The following is a 22,108-nucleotide window of genomic DNA, read 5'->3' as shown; positions in this document are numbered from 1 at the left end:
TTTTGATTGTTGTTTAATTAATTGGCTGATCTTTAGAATATGGTAACTGGTAGTTTGGCGACATTTTGGAGGCGATAAAGGTTACTACCTGGAACTTTGGTAATAATGTGAGCAGTACTCAGTTCCGATTACGCATTATTTTGTGTGAGGGAAATGAGAGATCATGGGATATGTCATGTGATATTAATGGACGAATTACGGTTCTTTAATCGGAAAAGGGGGGAAATCGGGAAAAAATCTGGAAATTTTGTATTTGGTATTATTGGGAAAATTGTTATTCTGTGTTGTGTGAAACAGTGTTTGTTAATTTTTGGATTCCATGGCCCTAACTAAAGTGAATTCGAAATGGGTATTTAGTGGGATTGAAAGGGGTAGTAATAAGTGTTTCTTTAAGGTTGTGCGAGATAGAAGTATAGATGCTTTATTAAGTTATTTATTTTACCTGGTACCTTGCTGTGAACTATAAGTATGATTTTAAAGATCCTGAAACAGAAATAAGAAAAGTTTATCGGACACGTAATCAAGATTCTGAAGAAGATTAGGTAAGTTAGTATTTTTAATTATTTGAGAATTTTATTTTTATGCATTGTTCTAAATGTAAGGTGGAAGTAAAGTAATTTGGTATTATTGGGAAAATTGTTATTAGCAATGATTTAAAGTAGTTATGATTGTAAGCTAATTTTTATTAATTTAATGTATGTGCTTATTTATATTTTAAGTAGTGTTTTTGAATTTAATTATATTTTAATTAAATGATAGTTATTTTGTGAATTTTATGTTTGTAGGAATTTGGTATATGTTTTAGTTGAAGTAAACGTGCATGGAAATAATTTAAATATTTGACACTAAGTATTTGTTATGTTTGCGGTATGAATTCATTGGTGACATTTATAATATAATAGATAATTTAGAGGTAAAAGTTTTTGGATATTTTATTTATTTTACACGTGGAAATGTTCATATTTGGAAAGGGTATATACTTTTTCGTTATTAGGTAATTTCATATATGTTCTTTTTAACGGGTTTAAAGATTCAGAAAATTGTCATGCATTTTCGTGAAATTTTTCTAATTTATGAGAAAAAAGGAGTGTACATGGATATGGTGAAGAGTGTGCGCAATGCCATTTTTGTGCAATTCTGGGATTTTTTTTTTTTAAGTAAAAATAAGTCGACGTGTACATGGTTTAGTGATATTTTAATTAAACGATAGTTATTTTGTGAATTTTATGTTTGTAGAAATTTGGTATACGTTTTAGTTGAAGTAAACGTGCATGGAAATAATTTAAATATTTGACATTAAGTATTTGCAATGCTTGCGGTATGAATTCGTCGGTGACGTTTATAATATATGATTTAGAGGTAAATTTTTTGGATATTTTATTTATTTTATATGTGGAAATGTTCATATTTGGAAAGAGTATATACTTTTTCGCGATCAGGTAATTTCATATATGTTCTTTTTACCGGGTTTAAAGATTCAGAAAATTGTCATGTATTTTCGTGAAATTTTTCTAATTTATGAGAAAAAAGCAGTGTACATGGATATAGTGAAGAGTGTGCGCAATGCCATTTTTGTGTAATTCTGGGATGTTTTTTTAAGTAAAAATAAGTCGATGTGTACATGGTTTATGTGTATGTGTTATTTTGAAAAACACATAAGGAGTATGGTATTGTGCACTTTTTCCCAATTTTGCTGTGAATATTTGTCATGAGTAAGCAGTTTTGTTAGATAAAATTTGTAGCATAAGTGTAATTCGGCTAGTAGAAGATTAGAAGATTGAAGTAGTAGATTGAAGTGATTGGAAGAAGTGTTCAGTAGATAAAAAGAAACATGTCTTTACTTCATGAAGACAAAATGGCGGCGGGGAAAAAAAAAATAGAGGGTTGCTGTAGGAGAGTTGGCCGCCAAAGTTTCACCAAGTTACCATAATCTAAAGATCAACCAATTAATTTTATTATTTAATATTTAATTTATTATTTAATAATCTTTAATGTTTGCTTCCATACTGCTAATAAAGTTTAAAACTGCTTCCAAATGAAATAACAGTGTTACTCAACTTGTTGAATGTAACATTTCTTACATTTCCAGATGGTATTACTTTAAATCATTTCTTCATATGCACTTTCTTTGAAGATTCAAATTAGCATATTGGATGAGAACATATCTAAAAAAATGGTCCAACTGTTTTACTTGTCGCATATAAGCACATACTCTATCAACTTTTCACAATATAATCTGCAGATTGAAATTTACTGTACGGTTCCGCTTGGTTTCTGTCTGAAAAATATTGCCAAGTGGTATTCATTGTTTATCAAATCTGGAAGCCTGCTGTGTGAAGTAGGTTTTTTGGTAACCCTAATATTGGCGAAATTAGTCTTGCAGAAAATTGCGACTATTGCCAAACGTGTTGCGATAAGTTGAGATTTTGGCTATTTTTTGTCATAGTAACCTTTTCGTACGGACCGGAGATTTTCAATTACTGTGCTTGGTTGCATGTGCGTAATGTTTTATGAAAGTGGTGCTCTATGCAGGAGAAAAACGAAGGACGGCTTACACTATTATTTGGCCGAATATGTGTGGTGCATGAAGAAGCAGGAAAAATAAAAAACGGATTTATGGCTTTCTTGGACACAATTATACATATATATCCGCTATCAACAGCGGATGAGCCGAAAAGACCAGTTATTTGATTAAACTGCTTACGTGGACGAGATGCTGGTGGGAGGCGTTAACGCAGTGATTCTCAATTATCGTGATGTCAAATTTTAAAAATGTATATGGTAAAAATTATAATAGGTTTAATCCTAGTATACGGTACACATAAGAATTGGCTAAATTCGGTTTTTAAGACATTAATATGCGTGTCAATTGTGGTATCGAAGCCGATTTTGGTGCCGAAGACTTCTGTATCTGAATTAACTTTAAACGAAGAGGAAAAACTAATTTCACTTTCTAATAATTGAGATTTAACTTTACAATAGTTGGAAGAATCAATAATTCATTTTGGATTGACATTAGATGTGATTATCCCACGATAGCCAAAAAAGCTTTAAAAATATTATTACAGTTTTGTACATCTTATTCGTGTGAATACGGATTAACCAACAAAAAAACGAAAAAAAGATTGAGACTATTAAGTGTAGAAGATGATTTGAGAGTAGCATTGTCATTTTTATGACTGAATATAAATGAAATTATAAAACACATCAAGCTCAAATTTCTCATTAAAAGTATTCTTATTGTTAACATGTAATTAATCCCTTAATAAACGTACTGCTGTTTTTGTAGTGCATACTTTATTTTACATTCAAATTTATTATCATAAACAGTGGTAAGTAAACAACTTTTAAACTTATCTTTTTCTCTGTGTGGCACCAAATTTTAAAATCATTAAAAGTGTGCCGCGACAAAAAAAGGTTGAGAATCACTGTGTTAACGTATGCACGTGAAGAAAAGGTATGTTAAAAAATTGACGTTTTATTTATTTATTATGGTAGTATATGTGTTTTAAATGTGGATGCAAAAGCATTGAAGATGACACATATGTTGAAATTAAAGACTAAGACTATGATTGCACTTTTCGATTACAAAGGACTTATTCACCATGAATCTGTCTTTAAAATATTAATCAATTAAATCAGTATTTTTATAAAAAGGTGCTTTTCCGATTAAACAGGATAAGGGGCGTTAAGAAGGAACTTTCTTATTCTGGCCTTTTGTTTCTTTTACATGATATTGCCCCATTCAGCATTGTTTGCACAGTAAAATCTTGATAAGCATTCAACTGCAATGACTGTCACCTACTATTTTCTTCCGACTTACCCGCAGCTCATCTTTTTTTTTTTTTTTTTTTTTTTTTCCTGAAGCTAAGATGACCATGAAAGGGCAGGGATTTGGGAACATTTCAGATTTTTAATCAAATGTTACGTTTATTTTGTGAACAATTAACTCCAATTCCTATTAACAGTGTTTCTTGACCTGGAAAACCGTATAGACAACTCTGACAGTTATTTTCAAAAAGATAAATTTATTTGAAGGTTAGTAATCTTTTTCTTATTTATAAGAAACTGCTCAGTTACTTTATGGCTACACCTCATATATCATTCAAGTACAAATTGTAAAAGACGATCCATATTAATACCAACACAAAATTACAACATTCCTCTAGATTAACAGATCACAAATATTACAAAACTACCATTCAGAACTGTTATATCCCTTTAAAAAAAAATGCATTAAATAATAGTCAAAAGCCACCTGGTACAAGCTTTTGCGAACAGCAGGCAACTTATGTTTCTGCTAATTATTAACTATGAACTTTTCAAAATAAGTTCCTAATGCCAAAACTAATTACTTCCAATTATTTTACACTTGCTTTTCTATAAAATAAAGAAATCCAAGTTTTGTCTATTTTGAGAACAAGCAATTTTCATATTATTCTAGAGACAGCATATTACATTATGAAAATGAAGCTAGCAAAAATATCCTTTATCTTGCTGCTTAATAGATGTAAAAAAACACATTAAAAATGACGTTTGCTCTATTTTTGAAATTTTAACACATAACACGATTTATAACATGCTACGACTATACACACTACATACAATAATTCAGTGTCTTAAAATACCCTTGAAAGACATACACCCTGTTTAACATACACTACAATAATTCTAAGACATTCAAATGAACGTAAAAATGAAGTTCTTACTATTATGACAACTTGCCTTGAATTGTTAAATGTTTGGCTTTAAAATTTCATAACCATGAGAAGGTGTCATCCATACATTTATTAAAATTATGATATCCTTGTGTGCTTTGACAAATCAATTATTATATGCACATTTGAGAAGGATAGTGCAAACACCCCGAAGCCTTGATCAAGAAGTGATTACTTCGCGGATGTATTTTAAATCATTGCTTGCAATCTATATCTGCAAAAACCTCACAGGAGAAATAAGAAAATCGTAAGAAAACTCCTTGCAAATGCAGTACAATTTATTTAGTTCCGAAGAGAGGTAATTCATGATGTCGAACAGTAAAGTGTTCTTTCTGCATCTAAGCAGTGGGTAATATTTAATAAAGCTAAACAGTCAACGACAAACAGCTACATTAATATTTTAGATGCAAGAACTATTATAAAACTAAAAAGCTACGTCATTAAACATTTTTAGCGTGACAGATCGAAAGGAGCAAACTTATTGAGCTAATAGGAAATATAACGCTTTAGAAGCTTGATCATTCGCTACATGTAGCGAGTTATTTACATTAATACCACCTGCAAAATATAACTAGAAAAAGGTTAACTTGAATGTGCTTTGCAAACAGCTAATATTTTCAAAGAAGGTGTTTATATTTATCATGAATTTTCATTCCTTAACAAAAACGAACCGCTTTTCCAAAGCAACCAGGTATTTAATCTCCACCCTACAACTATTCTACTCTACCTGTCCGGAGCAGCCTTGAGGGTGTGCTACTACTACGCCATCTTGATTTTAACAAACGTAAATAAGGCCAATTAAATGCGAGATTTAAGGAATACAATTCAAAAACAACACGATTTAACCGATACCAGAATAAAGTCAAACACCCTTAATCCAATTCATAAGTTTATTTTTAATTTAGCTTACCTCATTGGGTTCGGATAACCAAAATATATCCAATCGGTTAGCATTCCACTGGTTGATAATATTCTTTAACTTTTCGCGTTCTTGAACTTTTCTGTCGTGATCGTTGGCCATTTTGACAATAAAATCCGTTTGTTAAGATTTCTACTGGACGGTTTCAATTTTAGGCACTATGACAACCTTTCACACACGTTACACAACACTTAATGCACAAGCAGTTTATGTGCGACTTCCTCGCACGATATAGAAAATGTTTCTAAAGCTACCAGAGCGATTTAAAAGTCACAAGCGCATGCGCGATGAGCGCCCTCACTAGTGTTTGGGACGCAACAAACACTAAATTATATGTTCCAATGTTTTTAATATCGTATAAATCATTATTAATGTACATTTATTAATAAGGCTTATCATTAATATTTAAAAAATCGACGTTAAGAGTTAATAACATAAATATTAATTAAAAATTAAAGACCCTGTCACGGAATTTGAATAAAAACCACTACGTCAGACGTCTCACTATTCCGGAATTACCAACGCGGGTGATTGTAATACTGCTTGAAAAATTATTAGGGTTCTTGAAAAGAAAATCCGAACCCTAAAACAATTTAAATTGACTCTGGAAAATAACCTTCTTGGAGCCACTGAAAGACTCTATTACTGCTATGAAGAAATTAGGTGCCGCAATGCAAGACTCGTGCTCGTGATAATAAGTGTGATATTATTCAAAGACTAGCAACACCCTCCCATAGCAAGTCCTAATATTTTTTCTGAAAGGAAAAACTAAAGATAAATATCCCGAAGATTTATATAAAAATCTGGAACATCAGACCAATTTCCTAACCTCCTCCCCCCCTCCCCCACGTAAAAACATCTAAATTACAAACGATTGGTAATACTCCTTCCGATATCTTAACCCAAAAAAATTAGGCCTCCTTCATAGTATGAATAAAAATCCAGATGCCATTGCATAACAAAATTCTATCCCTGGAATAATGCTGACCCAGCAACACATATTCCAGCTATTCTACCCATAACGATGAAACCACTAGATAATATCTCGTGGATGCATAGATTTCCCGAAATACATCTCACAAAAAAACAATGTTCCATTTTTTGTCAGCATGAGTATAGTGAATATCAAAATTTTACCTTCAACTCAAGAAGCATAATCAAAATTACTAAAAAATCTTTAATTCAGCCTACATTGAACCTTGTATCATTACTCATAAATATAAAAGACCAGTTGAAATAGTTTTCATGAATTACCAATAAAATCCCCCAAAGAAGATAGTAACAGCTCTCACAAATCTAGGCATTCAAGTCACGAGAAACAGAACTTCTATACCGAATGAAAAACGAGAAAAGATTTATACAGTTAATCCCCTACTTCAGTTCATCATATAAAGACAGAGAAATACATTACTAAAAATTTTATAGCACAGTGACATAAAAGTTAAAAACTTAACTACTCGTCAGAAAACTGTTATCTCGCGTCTAAGTGCACCAAATGTAACACAAATCGGCTGTCTGTCCTCTTAAAGGTCGATCAGAATAATCAAAATGTGCAAACTGTTTAGCTCACATTGATTCATATGCACGAAATTTATTAAAAAAATAAATAAATAAATACTGCTCGAAACTTTCAAAGGGGAAATTGAGCACTACTTCTGTGAATCCCCATTACTCTATATCACAACAAAAAATCCAATGATGAGAATTCACTCCCAACCCACCTGCTACTGACTATAATATTAATTTCTCACCTAAATCCTACGCAAACAAGTTAAAATCAAAATTGACACCAAACATTAACAATTCGTCTTTGAATTCATTAGGTATTTTCTTCCACCTTTCTGAGTGCCTTCTTGGTGTAACGGTAAGCGCACTCGGCCCGTATGTCCCGGCGGCATATTTCACAAGTGCACATCCGTGTAGCCACCTTGGGAGTGGCTTCTAGGATGGACCAATGAGCATCCAGTAATATTTCTGTCATGTCACATGACCTTCTGCGTGCTTTAAGATTTTAGCAAGACGGTTGAAAATATTCTGCCACGCAATTTTTTGTGAAAAATAACTAAAGCATCGTCAACTGCTTCTGAAACTTTTCACTGTGAAGTTAGATCAAAGACAGGCAATTATGAATATTTCACTTCCTGGTTAAAATAAGTATAAACATATGTTAGATGCTTCGTAAAAATATCGATGTGAAATATTACTTAAAAGTGGTAAATAAGGTGAAGAAAGAAACATATGATAAACATCTGAACCCAAATGCAATCTTTACATAAAACCATGCGCATGAGAAAAATATTTACACCAGTTGGTGCTACTTTGGTAGACGGTTGCACGGATTTTTGGCGATTTACATTGGCGCAATTGTTGGCGCGGTTTTTACAGTCGTCAGCCATCTTGAAAAATGCTGTTTTTACGTATTTCACGCATAGTAAAGTATTCGAAACTTTAAAAAAATAAATATCCTTAAAAATAATGGATTAATTTTTTGTTGAAAACGTTGTTTTCATTAAGATGGCTGACAAGTGTAAATAAATACATTTACTAAGAGTATAAAATGCTAAAGTAAGGTTAAATTATTACTTTCATATAATAGAATAAAAACATTGCGCCAACATTTAATTGGAATAAAATATTACTTAAATTGAATATTGAATTAAAAACATCATACCAACGTTTAAAAGAATTAAAATTTTTCAATTACTTAAATTCAAATCCTTTAAAATAAGTTTTATAGGATATAATTATTTAACATTAAAACATGTGGCAATAAATATCTCAGGAAATTTTAAAAAATATGTATTAAATTTTTAATAAAAATTGAAGTACACAATAATAAAGTAAAAGAAAAATATGTACTTACATTTAAGCATTTTACTATACGCATATTGATAAGCACCAGGAAAAAAAAAAAAAAAAAAAAAAAAAAACTTCATTTGTTATCCACATTTCTCGCACTTCATTGAAGAAGCAATTAGCGAGGTTTCCTTCAAATATTTTAAATAAATTTCCTCTGACCCTAGTAACAATAAATAAATCTTTGATTAGGAAATCCAGGTTGGCCAAAATAAGGTCTCAAACGGCAATTTTTTTATGCCGATACCAGTAATTCTTGGTAATTACCACTAACAACATTCATCTTCGAAACGAAGACATTCATTCGCTTTGAAATCTGAGGAAATCGAAGAGATGAATAATAAAATTTTAAAATGGCGCTGTAATGCACAAATATTAAGTAACCAATCAGGGAGCTGATTACATCACGCCTAGAATTAAAATTATTTAAATAATCATTCATAATAAAATCATATTTAAAAAATGCAAAATTAAATTGTGTTTTTATATTTAACAGCCATAAATAATGTTTAAAACATTAGACTAAATTTATAGATATTAAAACTAATTACTTTTAAAATAAGGTGACGTCATTGATTACATCATCCACAAAATAAAATTTCATAAAATATCATAAACAATAAAATTTTTATTTCAAATAAAAATGCAAAATTAAATTGATTTTTAATATTTAAAAGCCATAAATAATATTTTAAACACGGAATTTATGCACAATAAAACGCATTATTTTTTAAATAAAATGACAACAAAGTATCGGTTACCATAAATAACTTATCCAGCAATGGGTTTACATAAGTCGTATTACTCGCCAAAAGAAAAATTGCCAAAAACTCGCCAAAATCCGTGCAACCGTCTACCAAAGTAGCACCCACCAGTTATATATGTAAATAGAAGTCAGCACTTTTTATTGCAGTCTATATGAAAAAGATGTTCTATAATAATAACCAATGCAGAATTTTATTCAAAGTGAACTTTACTATAATTTGCATTTGTATACATTTAGTGCCTTAAATTTCATATTTAATAACTGCTCACTCTTAAATGTACTCTCTACACAAGAAATACTCATCAAACAGAGTGAATTTATCTTATTCACAACGGATATATTCAATTTATATACAATTAATTTTTAATGTTAGGCAATGGATATATATCCTGAATATTTACACTTTAAAAATCAAAAGAATGCAAGCACTGTAAGAAAGCACTAGATTCATTGTAACCCTTTCAGTCATTCTCAGCTCAATTAAAAAAATATACACTTGAATTCTTTTAATCCACATATATTCACAACATCAATCCAAATCCAAATGCGTAATAAAAATCGCGAAAGTGAAATATCAGCGATTAATTAAACTCAACGAAAGCACTACAAGATTTCTACTATTACGCCATATATTTATAACTGCGAAACAAATGCAAATTAAAGCGTTAACAATATATGCTCACATGCACGAAGATTTAGTGTTACAATATCAGGTTCAATATTTCTTCTAACCTTCTTCGGAAACATACAATGACCTGACTAGAACAGAGAGCTTACTAAAGCTATGTTCACTAATTGTAGTAAGTAGACAGGATACAGACGAAGGGTATACAAAACCCTTTATTTTTTTCTTTATATACAATGACTTCCGTACTTCGGAATACAATGACCCTCCACTCGGGGTCTAACTTAAAAGATATCAAAATAAAACTAAACTCTAATTTAACTTTAGAATAAGATTGGCCTTATAATAACAGGAAGCGTATGTAGCACAGAGACTGTGAACACTACAATACGTTTAATTTATCAAGAGGATTAAAACCTCTGGCCTGGAAGGCAAAGTAGCAACTGCGTAACTTCTAAGGTAAGCGGCCTGCTTCGAACTCACGGCTTCCTCTCTTCTGCTTGGCAAAAAGGCCACACTTAAATACTTGGCGTTCGCCAGACAACTTTGCATAAACTCCTTCACGCTTATAATTCTGGCCGGAAGTAGAAAATAAGAAGTGATAGTAAAGATTTAAAATAAAATAAACGTTAGTAAAACTTAAGATCCTTACATACTTTCCGCCAGAGTTAATTAGTTTGAAACTGAGGTCTAAAACGACCTTGTTGAAAACTTTTAGCTCTAGAAACTAACGCGAGGCCAACCTTTTACAATCATAACTTAGCTAGAAACTAGAAAATTTTAAAAGAAAGAAATTTGTTACAATAGCAGCTCCCGGAATATACAACAATCTTTTTTCTTTTTCATCTGTACTGCATCTAAACAGGAGCTTTATTCAATTCTGGTTCCTTCCAGAGATCTGGAAGGAAAACTAGTTTAATGAAATGTTACAGAATGACATTGCAAATAACATATAGAATATACTTTTCTTAACATTCTTATTTCATTCATGACTATTTTAATTATCTCTCCCCGTGCTCTCTGTTGTAAAAGCACCAAACACGAATGTGTTTCTGTCTATGTGTTCAACACTTCCTCCTACAATCAAAACACTAACGTGTTAAAATTCAACATACGAGACCTCTTAACACACCCTAATTTCAACTCTAGACCCTGAGGTACTATTCTGAAAGTGGCTAACTCTAAAGTGTAGCGTCAGAGAGCCTAACTACATCATTCAACCTTTAACACATATTCACCATGATTTAATCTTTACAGTCACACGAATAACAAATTTTTAACATTACTTTCACTTTTACCATATCACGGTATTTCTAAACATTCAAAATAACAGTTCACATGTATACAAGAACATATCAAGATGCCGTTCATTTTACACATTTGAAAACATACATTAGTAGTACATTGTTAACTTCTATTCTTTTCAAAGCAAGTGCCAATTCTTTCTACATTGAAATAATACTACATTTCAAAAAGTCTTTCAGACTAAAACTTCTTTCTTGTTAGAATGTTTTAAATAAAATTTATACAATAACTTTTTACAATATTTAAGTCTTTATACAACGCTATTATACATCAACTTTAGTTTTAGGCGCGAGTAATTGAAAAACATAATAAGAAAATCGGTCACAACTCATTTCTCGCCCTTTTGGCGATAAAGGTAGAACTCGCATGAGGTAAAACTTCTTGAAATCTGCCACTTGCAGTAAGAATGAAAGATTAACTTAAGTTTGTAAAGTAACATAAAATTTTACTTATCTTTGTAATATTCAGACATCCTTTTCTGAGCCCAGTCTTTAAAGGTGCTGCAGACCGTAGCTTGGTTGATCCTCCTTCTTGTACGGGCTCGCCCTTCAGTGCTTTCCTCTGGAAGCTTCCGTTTTTCACCACTACGGCCACCCTTGAACATCTTCCTTTTGTGCTCTGCTTGTGGTCTTGGCCGTTTGAAGGCAGCTGGTCTTGGTGGAACCGGGAAACTTCTGTCGTGATCCTGCTTGGACCTCGTTGTTGGCCGTTCAAATTTTTCTTGTACTTTTTCCTCCGCCGCTGATGGCCCTTCCGCAGTTCGGCGACTTTTGCTGCGGAGAGTTCTGTCGGATGAGTCAATCTTCCGTTTCACAGCCGGGTTATAGTTGCCGTCCTTTCTCCCGGTCTTTTCCACATACGTCGTCCTTCTCCCTTCTTCATTCTGGGGGTGTTCGTGAACTCTGTTTTTTGGACGGTGGAACGGCTTCTTTTTCTTTTTACCTTCAGTTTTTCCGCGGGGCAATTTTCTTTTCACTTGCTTCTGTCTCTCATTGGCTTGCCCTTGTATCTGTCGTTTTCCCACCTCTGGAACTTGTACCTGCGGTGTCTGCCGTACCGGATCCTGCAAAAGATCACTTGTCGGATTCTATCTTGCTCGTCATTAGGCAGGTGGTCGAGATTTAACCTTGGCGGTTCAACCTTTTCTACACGCACTGGTTTCATCGTCAGCTTAAGAGACGCTTCATTAAAATCCAGTGTAGCTTGTGCGTCTGAAAGAAAGTCTATTCCTAGTATTAAGTGTGCTTGCGAATTCTTTACTATAAAAAACATCACCTTTACTTGTTCGTCCTTGATACGGATGTACAAAGGTACTTTACCTACGCACTTACATTGTTCTCCTTGCGCCGCTAATACTGTTGTATTATCCGCATTATATATGCGGTATTTGCGAAAATACTTTCTAAAAAAGACTTCTGCCACACAGGAACACTGCGCGCCGGTATCCAGGAGTGCGGTGGCCGGGATATTATTTACCAAGACTTCAATCTTCGGAAGAGTTAAATTTTTCACCATTACTGTATTTAACTTGTAGGAAGAGGGGTTTTCGTGGCCTTCGGATTTCCGCACCCTCTCGTCAGCAGAAATCCGTTTTAGTTTAAATTATTTTTTCTTTCGGTGCTTTCCTTCTTTCTCCACTGGCCTTGAGACTTTTTTCCTGGGTTGCTATTGAACTGTCGACGTTCGCCGGCTGTTTTTGAATGCTCGGGTTTCCTTGCCCACTGATTCGCTTTTTCTCCGTAGCCTTGTGCTTGAGTTTGCTGTAGTCTTGGCGTACCAAATTGGTTTCGCTGTTGATATTGGCGTCTTCTTTCGACGTCCGCCGTTCTTCTACTTTCAAACTGGATTGCTAGCTCAAATAATTTTTCCAGTGTAGTCGGATTTCTCAATTCAATAAAGTCTTGCACTTGGGGTAGTAACCTCGGCAAAATCACTTGAATTATTTCAGGATCCGGACGGTTTCCATACAAGAGCTTGAAAACGTGAATTTTTCTTAAAATAAAACTCGAGAGGTTTTCCATTCTTTGTTGATATATACTGAAAAGTTCTGTTTCTAATTTCGCACGATCCCTTACAACAGGGAAGGCTTTTAGTAGGGCAGTCTTGAAATTTTCGTAGGTATAGGTGGGACTTCCTGCTTGACCCAAGAGACTTCTGCCGATATATTTGAACCAGTTAAGCGCTTGGCCCCTCAAAGCGCTGGTAGCTAAGGTAACTTTTTGAAACTCGTGCACGGGGTAGAGCATGAAGTGGTCATCCAATTTTTCCAAAAAACTGGTTACCTGTGAGTTTCCATTAAACGTTGCTTCTGGTTTCATCGAAGCGCGCATGGTCTGGACAATGTACCCAAATCCTTCCAGGGCGGCAGCTGGCATTTCTGGATTCTGAGCTGTTTCTGCAGGCAGCACAGGTTCTTCTTGAAACTCGGCCATGGTTATTCTTCGTCGGGCGCCACTATCAGGTTCAATATTTCTTCTAACCTTCTTCGGAAACATACAATGACCTGACTAGAACAGAGAGCTTACTAAAGCTATGTTCACTAATTGTAGTAAGTAGACAGGATACAGACGAAGGGTATACAAAACCCTTTATTTTTTTCTTTATATACAATGACTTCCGTACTTCGGAATACAATGACCCTCCACTCGGGGTCTAACTTAAAAGATATCAAAATAAAACTAAACTCTAATTTAACTTTAGAATAAGATTGGCCTTATAATAACAGGAAGCGTATGTAGCACAGAGACTGTGAACACTACAATACGTTTAATTTATCAAGAGGATTAAAACCTCTGGCCTGGAAGGCAAAGTAGCAACTGCGTAACTTCTAAGGTAAGCGGCCTGCTTCGAACTCACGGCTTCCTCTCTTCTGCTTGGCAAAAAGGCCACACTTAAATACTTGGCGTTCGCCAGGCAACTTTGCATAAACTCCTTCACGCTTATAATTCTGGCCGGAAGTAGAATTGCCTCGGAGAATTGTTAATCGTTCAACGTGATATTCAAAGTTTGCTGAATTAGCAGCGGTATTGTAAAACGCGGTGAGGTTAGTTACTTTTAGAGAGCATCGTAGTTAGAGACTTGTTATTATTTCTTTTCAGGTTCTTATTTTTATTTTACCGCCGGGTCGGCGTAGTTTGTGAGCGTCAAGAGCACGCAATTGTAATTTCTTAAGTTGAATAAAAAGGGACTTAAGCCCTTAGCAAGACTCTGTCTATTTCCCAGTTTCAACAGTCACCTCTTGGTTGCGTGCAGGTTGGAGGCGCGCAACTCTACATTGGCGCCCGAACTCTTATCGAACTGAAATGGCCGAAAATCGGATGGAAGCCGCGGGACAACACCAAGAAATGGCAAGCCAGTTGGAAGGATTTGGATACCTGGTCCAGACGATGAGAGCGTCAATTAAGCCAAACGTCAATTTCGACGGAAAAATTTCGGTGGCGATATTTCTAGAAGGCCTAGACAATCACTTCCAGCTCTACCCTGTGCCTGAAAGACAAAAGGTTGCCATCGCCACATCTGCATTAAGACGACAGGCTGCGAAAGTAAGGCTTGGCATTAAAGATAGTTTAAACTTAAAATAAATGTTAGTTAAAATAAGTATAAACCCTACAATCAAACTGAGAGAATGTACCCAGTGGTGGAAGAATATAGGCAAATTTTTATTAGGGGAATTTGGAGGCCAGACATATACATTTGAAAATTTCAAAAAAATCGTTATTAAAGGCCTTCCCCATAGTGAAAGATCGAGCAAGGCTAGAAGCCGAACTATATAGTTTCTATCAACGGGATATAGAAGAGTTGACGGACTTTATTCTACGAAAAATTAAGCTGACGGATATGCTGTATGGCAAGAAACCCGACGCGGAGATTATTGAAATAATCTTACCAAGATTGCTACCTGCTGCTCAAGACTACTTCGAAATTAGAAACCCAAGCACATTGCAGGAGCTCTTCGAATTGGCGGTGAAGTTTCAAAATCGCAGAATAGCGGAAAAAGCTAGAGGAGCATCGTATTCTCAAAGTATCCGAAGGCAATCTTCAAATGAGCAGACCAGAAATGCAAACCGCTCTTATGGGGAAAAGAGCTATCAAGCTAACTCATCGAACCTCGAAGGTCAAGGCCCAAAAAGGAAATTTGAAAACAAACGTCCGCGTACCCAGAAGGCAGAAGTTGAAAGGAAAGATTTAAACGAGTAGAGGGGCCTGTGAAAGCGAGGGTCCAGACCCCGGAAGTTTTGAAAAATCCCTCAAAAAGATACTTAAATACGGTCATCGTAAAAAACTCCCATCTACCAAATATACAAGTCCTGGTTGGCGATGTACCAGTAGAAGCCCTCATCGATACAGGAGCAGAAGGTAATTTTATGAGTGATACATTTTTCAAGAAGAATTTTAATAGGTTACGATAATTTAAAAATAAAAACACAGAAATTATAGCGGCGCAAGGAAAAACCTGTCAATGCATAGGGAAATTATCATTAAACATACAGGTAAAAGATGAAAGCCTCAAAGTATTAATTTTTGTAGTAAAAAATTTGCAAAACCCACTTATTTTAGGTATGGAGTTTTTAAGGGCCGCGAGGGCCAAACTGAATTTTCAGGACAGTTCTATTGTGCTGGAGATGGACTGCAGGGTGGTGGAACCAGTGGAAGAACCGCAAGTTGACCTTAGCCATTTGAAAGACCATGAAAGTCAAGCCATCCAGCAAGTGGTGAGTACTTTTTCAAACTTGTTTTCAGAACGGCCTGGTAGCTGTCAAATAGCTACGCATGAGATACAGTTAACTGCCGACAAACCCTGTAGGACTAAGCCTTATCGCTATGATAAACAGAAAGACCTAATCATAGAAGAACATATTCAGGAAATGTTAAAGAACAAAATAATAACGCCCATAAATAGTGAGTACATGAGTCCAGTCGTACTATGTAGGAAAAAGAACGAGTTTCCTCCTTCGGATAAAAGGGCTTGGAGGTTTGCTATCGAATACAGAAAGCTGAATAGTATTACTAAATTCCCAGTTTACCCTTTGCCGGTTATATAGGAAATTATTAGAAAGATTAAATCTACTATATACATGACTACTTTGGACTTAACGTCTGGCTACCGTCAAATAGCTATGAGACCTGAAGACATACATAAAACCGCGTTTATAACAAAATCGGGTACTTACGCATTTTTACGCATGCCCTTTGGGTTGTGTGGGGCCCCATCAACATTCCAGAGAGGTATGGACATTGTTCTAAAGCCTGTCCTAGGAAAATCGACTTTAATCTATCTAGATGATATAATTATAACGAGTAGTACGTTGGAACAACATATTAAAGATCTAGAAGAAGTTTTTAAATTATTAAAAGAGGCCGGTCTTACAATTAACGCCTCAGAATGCAAGTTCGCAACTAAAGAACTTAAATATCTCGGTTATAAAATTTCGCAAAAGGGTATAGAAACGCAATATTCAAAAATGAAAGCAATCAAGAATTTCCCACCTCCCAACACCGCCAAGAAACTTTCTTCTTTCCTTGGGTTATGTTCTAACTATCGGTCATTCATAAAATATTTTGCTAATATTGAACCCTTGTTAGTAATTAAAAGAAAGAAAAGTAAATTCACGTGGACAGCGGAAGCAAATACCGCTTTCGAAAGGTGAAAAGAAGCGCTTATCAATGCCCCTGTTTTGAAATTCCCGGAGGGGGACGAAAACCTGGAAATTGCAGCAGATGCGTCGGACTATGCTGTAGGTGCTGTTCTCATGCAAAATGGCCATCCTTTGGCATTTTTTAGTAAAAATTTGAACTTTACGCAAAGGAATTATACAGCTACAGAGAGAGAAACATTAGCCGTATTAATGGCTGTACACAAATTTCGAGTTTATTTCGGCAAAGCACCAGTAACAGTCTTTTCGGATCATGCGGCTGGTGGTAGACTTTACTCGGGGAAAAACCTAACTCCCAGGTTAAAAAGATGGGCTTTAAAACTCCAAGAATATAATCTAATAATCAAATATAAACCGGGTAAGGAAAACAATGTAGCTGACGCACTTTCTCGTATAAAATTCGACGATGAAGGCAGCGAACTTAAATGCGCTGTGTTGACTTCAAAAATTTTAGATTCTAGAGATACAATTATCGCTGAACTGAAAGCTGATCCTGAATTTGGAAGTATCTATGCATATTTGAAAGACCCCGAAAGCTTTGAGCACACAGATATCAATGCGATAAGAAATAGAGCAGAAAACTATGAAATAATAGATAATTTATTATTTTATACGAAAACAACAAACGAAAATCTCGAGTACAAACCAGTCATCCCAGCCTCGCTTCGATTTAGCATTTTGAAGGAATTACACGACGCGAAAACAGCGGGTCATTTAGGGGTTAGAAAGACTTTAAAAAGGGTACGCGAGGCGGTATATTTCCCGCAATTATACAAAATAGTAACTGCGTATGTCAGGTCCTGCAATCAATGTCAGTTAATAAATGATATTAATTACAGCCCGGCCGGGTACTTAAATAGCATTCGCGCTACATATCCGAATGAAATTTTAGGCATAGATCTTCTTGGTACTTTCCCCCAGAGTGAGTTAAATAAAAATCATTTTCTTTTAGTAATTGTAGATCATTTTTCAAAATGGACAGAAATTGTTCGTCAGCCAAAACAGTCGCAGATGCATTCTTACACAGATACATTTTAAAATACGGTGCACCGATAAAAGTCATTAGCGATAACGGTAAACAATTCATTAGTCAAATATTTGAAAACATATGCACTGGACTTGGCATACGCTATATCAAAATGGTTCCGTATAGACCACAAGCAAACGTAGCAGAAAGAGTTAATAAATATATTGTAAAAATAATTACGTTAGTTATTACGTTAGCACACATCACAAGCGCTGGGATGGCTACATAAATGAGTTAGCTTATGCTTTAAGAACGGCAAATCACGATAGTACGGGAAAAACCCCAGCAGAATTATTTTTAGGACGAAAGTTAATTACGCCATTAGATAAATTATTCTTTTTGCAACAAAGAGAGCAAGAATTTAAACCGAAAAACGTGCAAACACTTATTGACCAGGCGGTTAAAAGCTCGGATACGGCAAGAAATAAGCAAAAAGTATATTATGATAGAAAACGCCGTGAAACAGATTTTAAAGTTGGTGATAAAGTGTTGAAGCGGAAATTTTCTTTATCAAGTGCCCCAGACAATTTTACTGCAAAGTTAGCTCCAAAATTTGAAGGCCCCTATGTAATTCAGGAAATCAAAGGAGTCGTATTGTACCTTAAGAAAGAGAGAGGGGAAATCTGTAAAGCAAGTCCCGACGAGGTGAAAAAATATTATAATCAAACTGATTTTGAAATCCTTAAAAGTTTCTTGCAGGACTCAAGCGTAAAAGAAGTTGAAGGTCCAGAAGTAATGTCACCCGTTCCATCACCCAAGAAGCAGAGAACTGAAGAGAAACCTAACCCTTCTACAACCCATGCGACGGTACCGAAAAGAAGAAACGAAAACTTTCAGACTCCAGCATTTAAGAAAAACAAGAAAGCAAAGCCGCCGCGTAAAGAAACCTTGGTAAAGAGGAAAACACCACTTACAACGTATCGCAGTAGAAATTATACATCGAGGAGAACGCTCCCAGGGCCAGAGAGTCAGGTGCAAACAAGGCCGCCGTTCCCGAAAATAAAAAGACAGCAGGAGGAACGAAAAGACCACCACCAACAGAAGAAATTCAAGCATGACTCCAGACCGGAGGACGCCAAGACCAGCCGTCCAGGGGAAAAACGGAAAAGACAGCAACCCGACGACTACCACTCCAAGAGGTCAGTATGCAGAGGGCGAAAAAGAAAAATTAACGTGGACGACACTCGGAGGACATTAAGGAGAAGACTGACGTCCATGAAACATAAAACGTGGGAGCAGTTCTGCCAGAAAAGAATGTCGGAGTTCCAATCATCGAAAACTCAAAGATAGGTTAAAATCTTCTATAAAAATTTTTTTCTTTTGTTCCGAAATGTTATGCGTAAATACGAAGTTCTATGTTTTGACGGAAGTCAATGTGTCTCGGTTGAGACTTAGTTTTGTTTTAAGGCAAAAGTATTATTTTCTTTAAGTATAAAATCTAAGTACAAGCAGTTTCTGTTGGTCGAAAGACTAATTCTGTTATGTTAAAGCCAAAATTCGGCCGAAGATAAAAATAACTTCGTATTCTTGTATTAATAAGAACTTTAGTTTCAGTGCCGCCAGCTTGGCGAAGAATGAGTAAAGTAAAAATTTATTTTTCTCTTATTCATTTTATGGTAAATTGTAAAAATCATATGTATTAGAATTTTGTAAATATACGTAAATACTTGAAAGTTATGTAAAAGTAGAATTTAGTCTAGAAGCATAAAATTTTAGATGCTAAAAGTAAACGCTCAAAAGCAATGAATTCAAATTTAAGTATTAAACTGTAGATAAAATCATGCTTTAGAGCGAAAGCCTGCATGTCTAAAGATGAATGAGGGGGAAGTTAGAATGAATGTGTTTTGTAGGTATCTCCACCTACACTTGAATTTTAAGAATGTTAAAGTAGCTTATCAAGTTGTAGAATGTCGAGTAAGGTGTGTCTATTTGGTCGTTGAATTCTAACAAATCATTGTGGTTAGGGGAAGCGTTGCAATACTAAAACACGAATATTCCCGTTTGACACCACACATGGTGGAGAGCCAGGGTAAAGTTAAATTCATGTTTGAATACTTGAATGAATGCGAATTAAGCAGTAACTAAGGAAAACAAATTGTTCAAAAACAAAAACTTATTCAGTGTCGAGAAAGTGTAAATTATAATGTATTTAGAAAGATACTGATACTTGTTCCTTCCAGATGCTGGAAGGAAGAGAACAGATTGATTGCTGAAGTCCAGGAAAAGTTGCTGTAAGAAGAGAGAATTAAATAAGTATACACAGAAATTTATTATACCTTTTGTGAGATAACAGATTTATTTTTTTATGTAAACGAGGCTCTTAAAATTTAGTTCAGAATTGTAGAAACATTTCAACAGGTCGTTTGTAGGACCTGCTTCCAAGTTTTCCAAATTCTGGCAGCGGCAAATGTAGGGTTTATATTTATTTTAACTAACATTTATTTTAAGTTTAAACTATCTTTTTTGTCAAGCCTTACTTTCCCCTGGAACTGCCAATGCCAGAGTATGTAAATTTTAGTAGAACGCGCAAGGATTCAAATTATCAGCGGAAGTATTCTGAGTTAAATAGAAAGGAAACGAGTTCGAAAGGGTGCTTTTCTTGCTTCACGAGTGTGGAGGTGGCTAGTTGGAAATTGAAGAACCACGCGTTTCGGCCTGTGTGCTTGCCTCGGCAAATTGTTAATCTTTCAACGTAATATTCAGAGTTTGCTGAATTATCAGCGGTATTTTAGAACGCGGTGAGGTTAGTTACGTTTAGAGAGCCTCGTAGTTAGTCACTTGTTATTATCTCTTTTCAGTTTCTTATTTTTATTTTACCGCCGAGTCGGCGTAGTTTGTGAGCGTCAAGAGCACGCATTTGTAATTTCTAAAGTTGAATAAAAAGGGATTTAAACCCTTCTCAAGACTTTGGTCTATTGACAGTTCTCAGCAGTCACCACTTTGTTGCGTGCAGGTTGGAAGCGCGCAACTTTATATTATGTACGTGATGTAAATTTTGGAAATTCACTTGGATATTGTTGGCCATCAGAAGGCAGCATATACTTTTGACTCCAATAGATAGATTTTCCAGATGGTTTGAAGACATTTCTATCCTCGATATGAAAACGGAATTTTATAATATCGAATAAACTCGATATTTGCAGAGCTATTTTCGACTCATGAACATCTCGTTTGGGCTGCTTATTGGTCATAACAACAGATCATAGCTCTCAAATGAGATCCGCAATGTTTGCAAAGTTTACATGAATTTTGATTACAAACAGAATCACAACAAGCGTCCTAGTTTGCCAGTCAGAAAAAATGGAACCCCTAACTATGGCAGACTAAATTAGACTTAAATTTTTACAGCGTTAACTATTACTTTGTTTTATTTAGCATTAGGATAGATTGCTGTTATTTCAAATGCCCGGACACTTGCAGCTTAATGCATTCGCCAGGAATGGCCAACACTCATTGGTCATTTAGCGGTCTCATTACCGACAACATTGCAAAGGGTGCACTACAAGGGTGACTGATTTTACGCCCTTGAGAACGGAAGAGTTCCGTCTCAGTTTTGATGGAGAGCGCCCCGAGAACGGGTCCGAGGAGCCTCACCCTTTCATATCACGAAATCAGACGTTTATTCAAAATACTGGCGAACAGAGTTCGCCAGCATTTTGAATGTCCAAAGCTGCACAGACACTGTACACTTATCTCGCATAACTAAAAAAGATTAGCCGTAGGGCGTTGGAATTTTGTATATGGGACTGCTATGACACTTAGTTGTGCACCTCCCTATTTTATTGCAATCGGTAATATCTTATATATACATATAATTTATTTACTAAATAAATATTGATTATATTATCTCCTAATATAAATTTAGTAGAATATATCAAAAAGAGGGAACAAAAGAGGATAGGAAGTTTGATTCCGACAACTTCGGTTTTATGCATAATTTTAGATCATACTTCCTACATATGGGTTCCCTCTACTTCTACTAAATTTATATTAGGATATAATATAATCAATATTTCTTTAGTAAATAAATAAATTATATATATATGTCAAAATTTAATGCATAGGAGGAATCAGCTTGCAGTCGTCATGGCCGAGGATGGATATTTTGATGCGCTGCAGCTTGAGGTCTACTTAGATAGATGGATGCATAAACCACAAACTTCCAGATGGAACAGTTTCAAAATATAATTTTATTCCATTTATAATTCACATCAGATGAATTTTGTAGAAAAGGCATC

The 22,108-nt window shown here is 35.0% G+C and overlaps 1 protein-coding gene across 5 annotated transcripts in view; it reads right to left on the bottom strand.

The window, feature by feature from the left end:
- Window positions 1-5,879, bottom strand: part of cno (adherens junction formation factor afadin) — a 196,498-nt gene extending 190,619 nt beyond the window's left edge. For 2 of the 5 annotated variants that reach the window (XM_085823561.1, XM_085823562.1), the window contains exon 1: window positions 5,629-5,878. In XM_085823561.1, the coding sequence (XP_085679687.1) occupies window positions 5,629-5,739 (111 nt within the window). In that variant the 5' untranslated portion in view covers window positions 5,740-5,878. Of the gene's footprint in view, window positions 1-5,628 lie in introns of all 5 variants that reach the window. The other 3 variants (XM_035351201.2, XM_035351202.2, XM_085823563.1) reach the window with 2 other exon arrangements.
- Window positions 5,880-22,108: the final 16,229 nt, after the last annotated feature.

This window comes from Stegodyphus dumicola, chromosome 9 (genome assembly GCF_044657685.1).
Source record: "Stegodyphus dumicola isolate Sdum_Otavi_A_Nest chromosome 9, ASM4465768v1".
NCBI lineage: Eukaryota > Metazoa > Arthropoda > Arachnida > Araneae > Eresidae > Stegodyphus > Stegodyphus dumicola.
The sequence above is the reverse complement of the archived record's forward strand: the minus strand, read 5'-3'. Positions and strand labels throughout refer to the sequence as shown.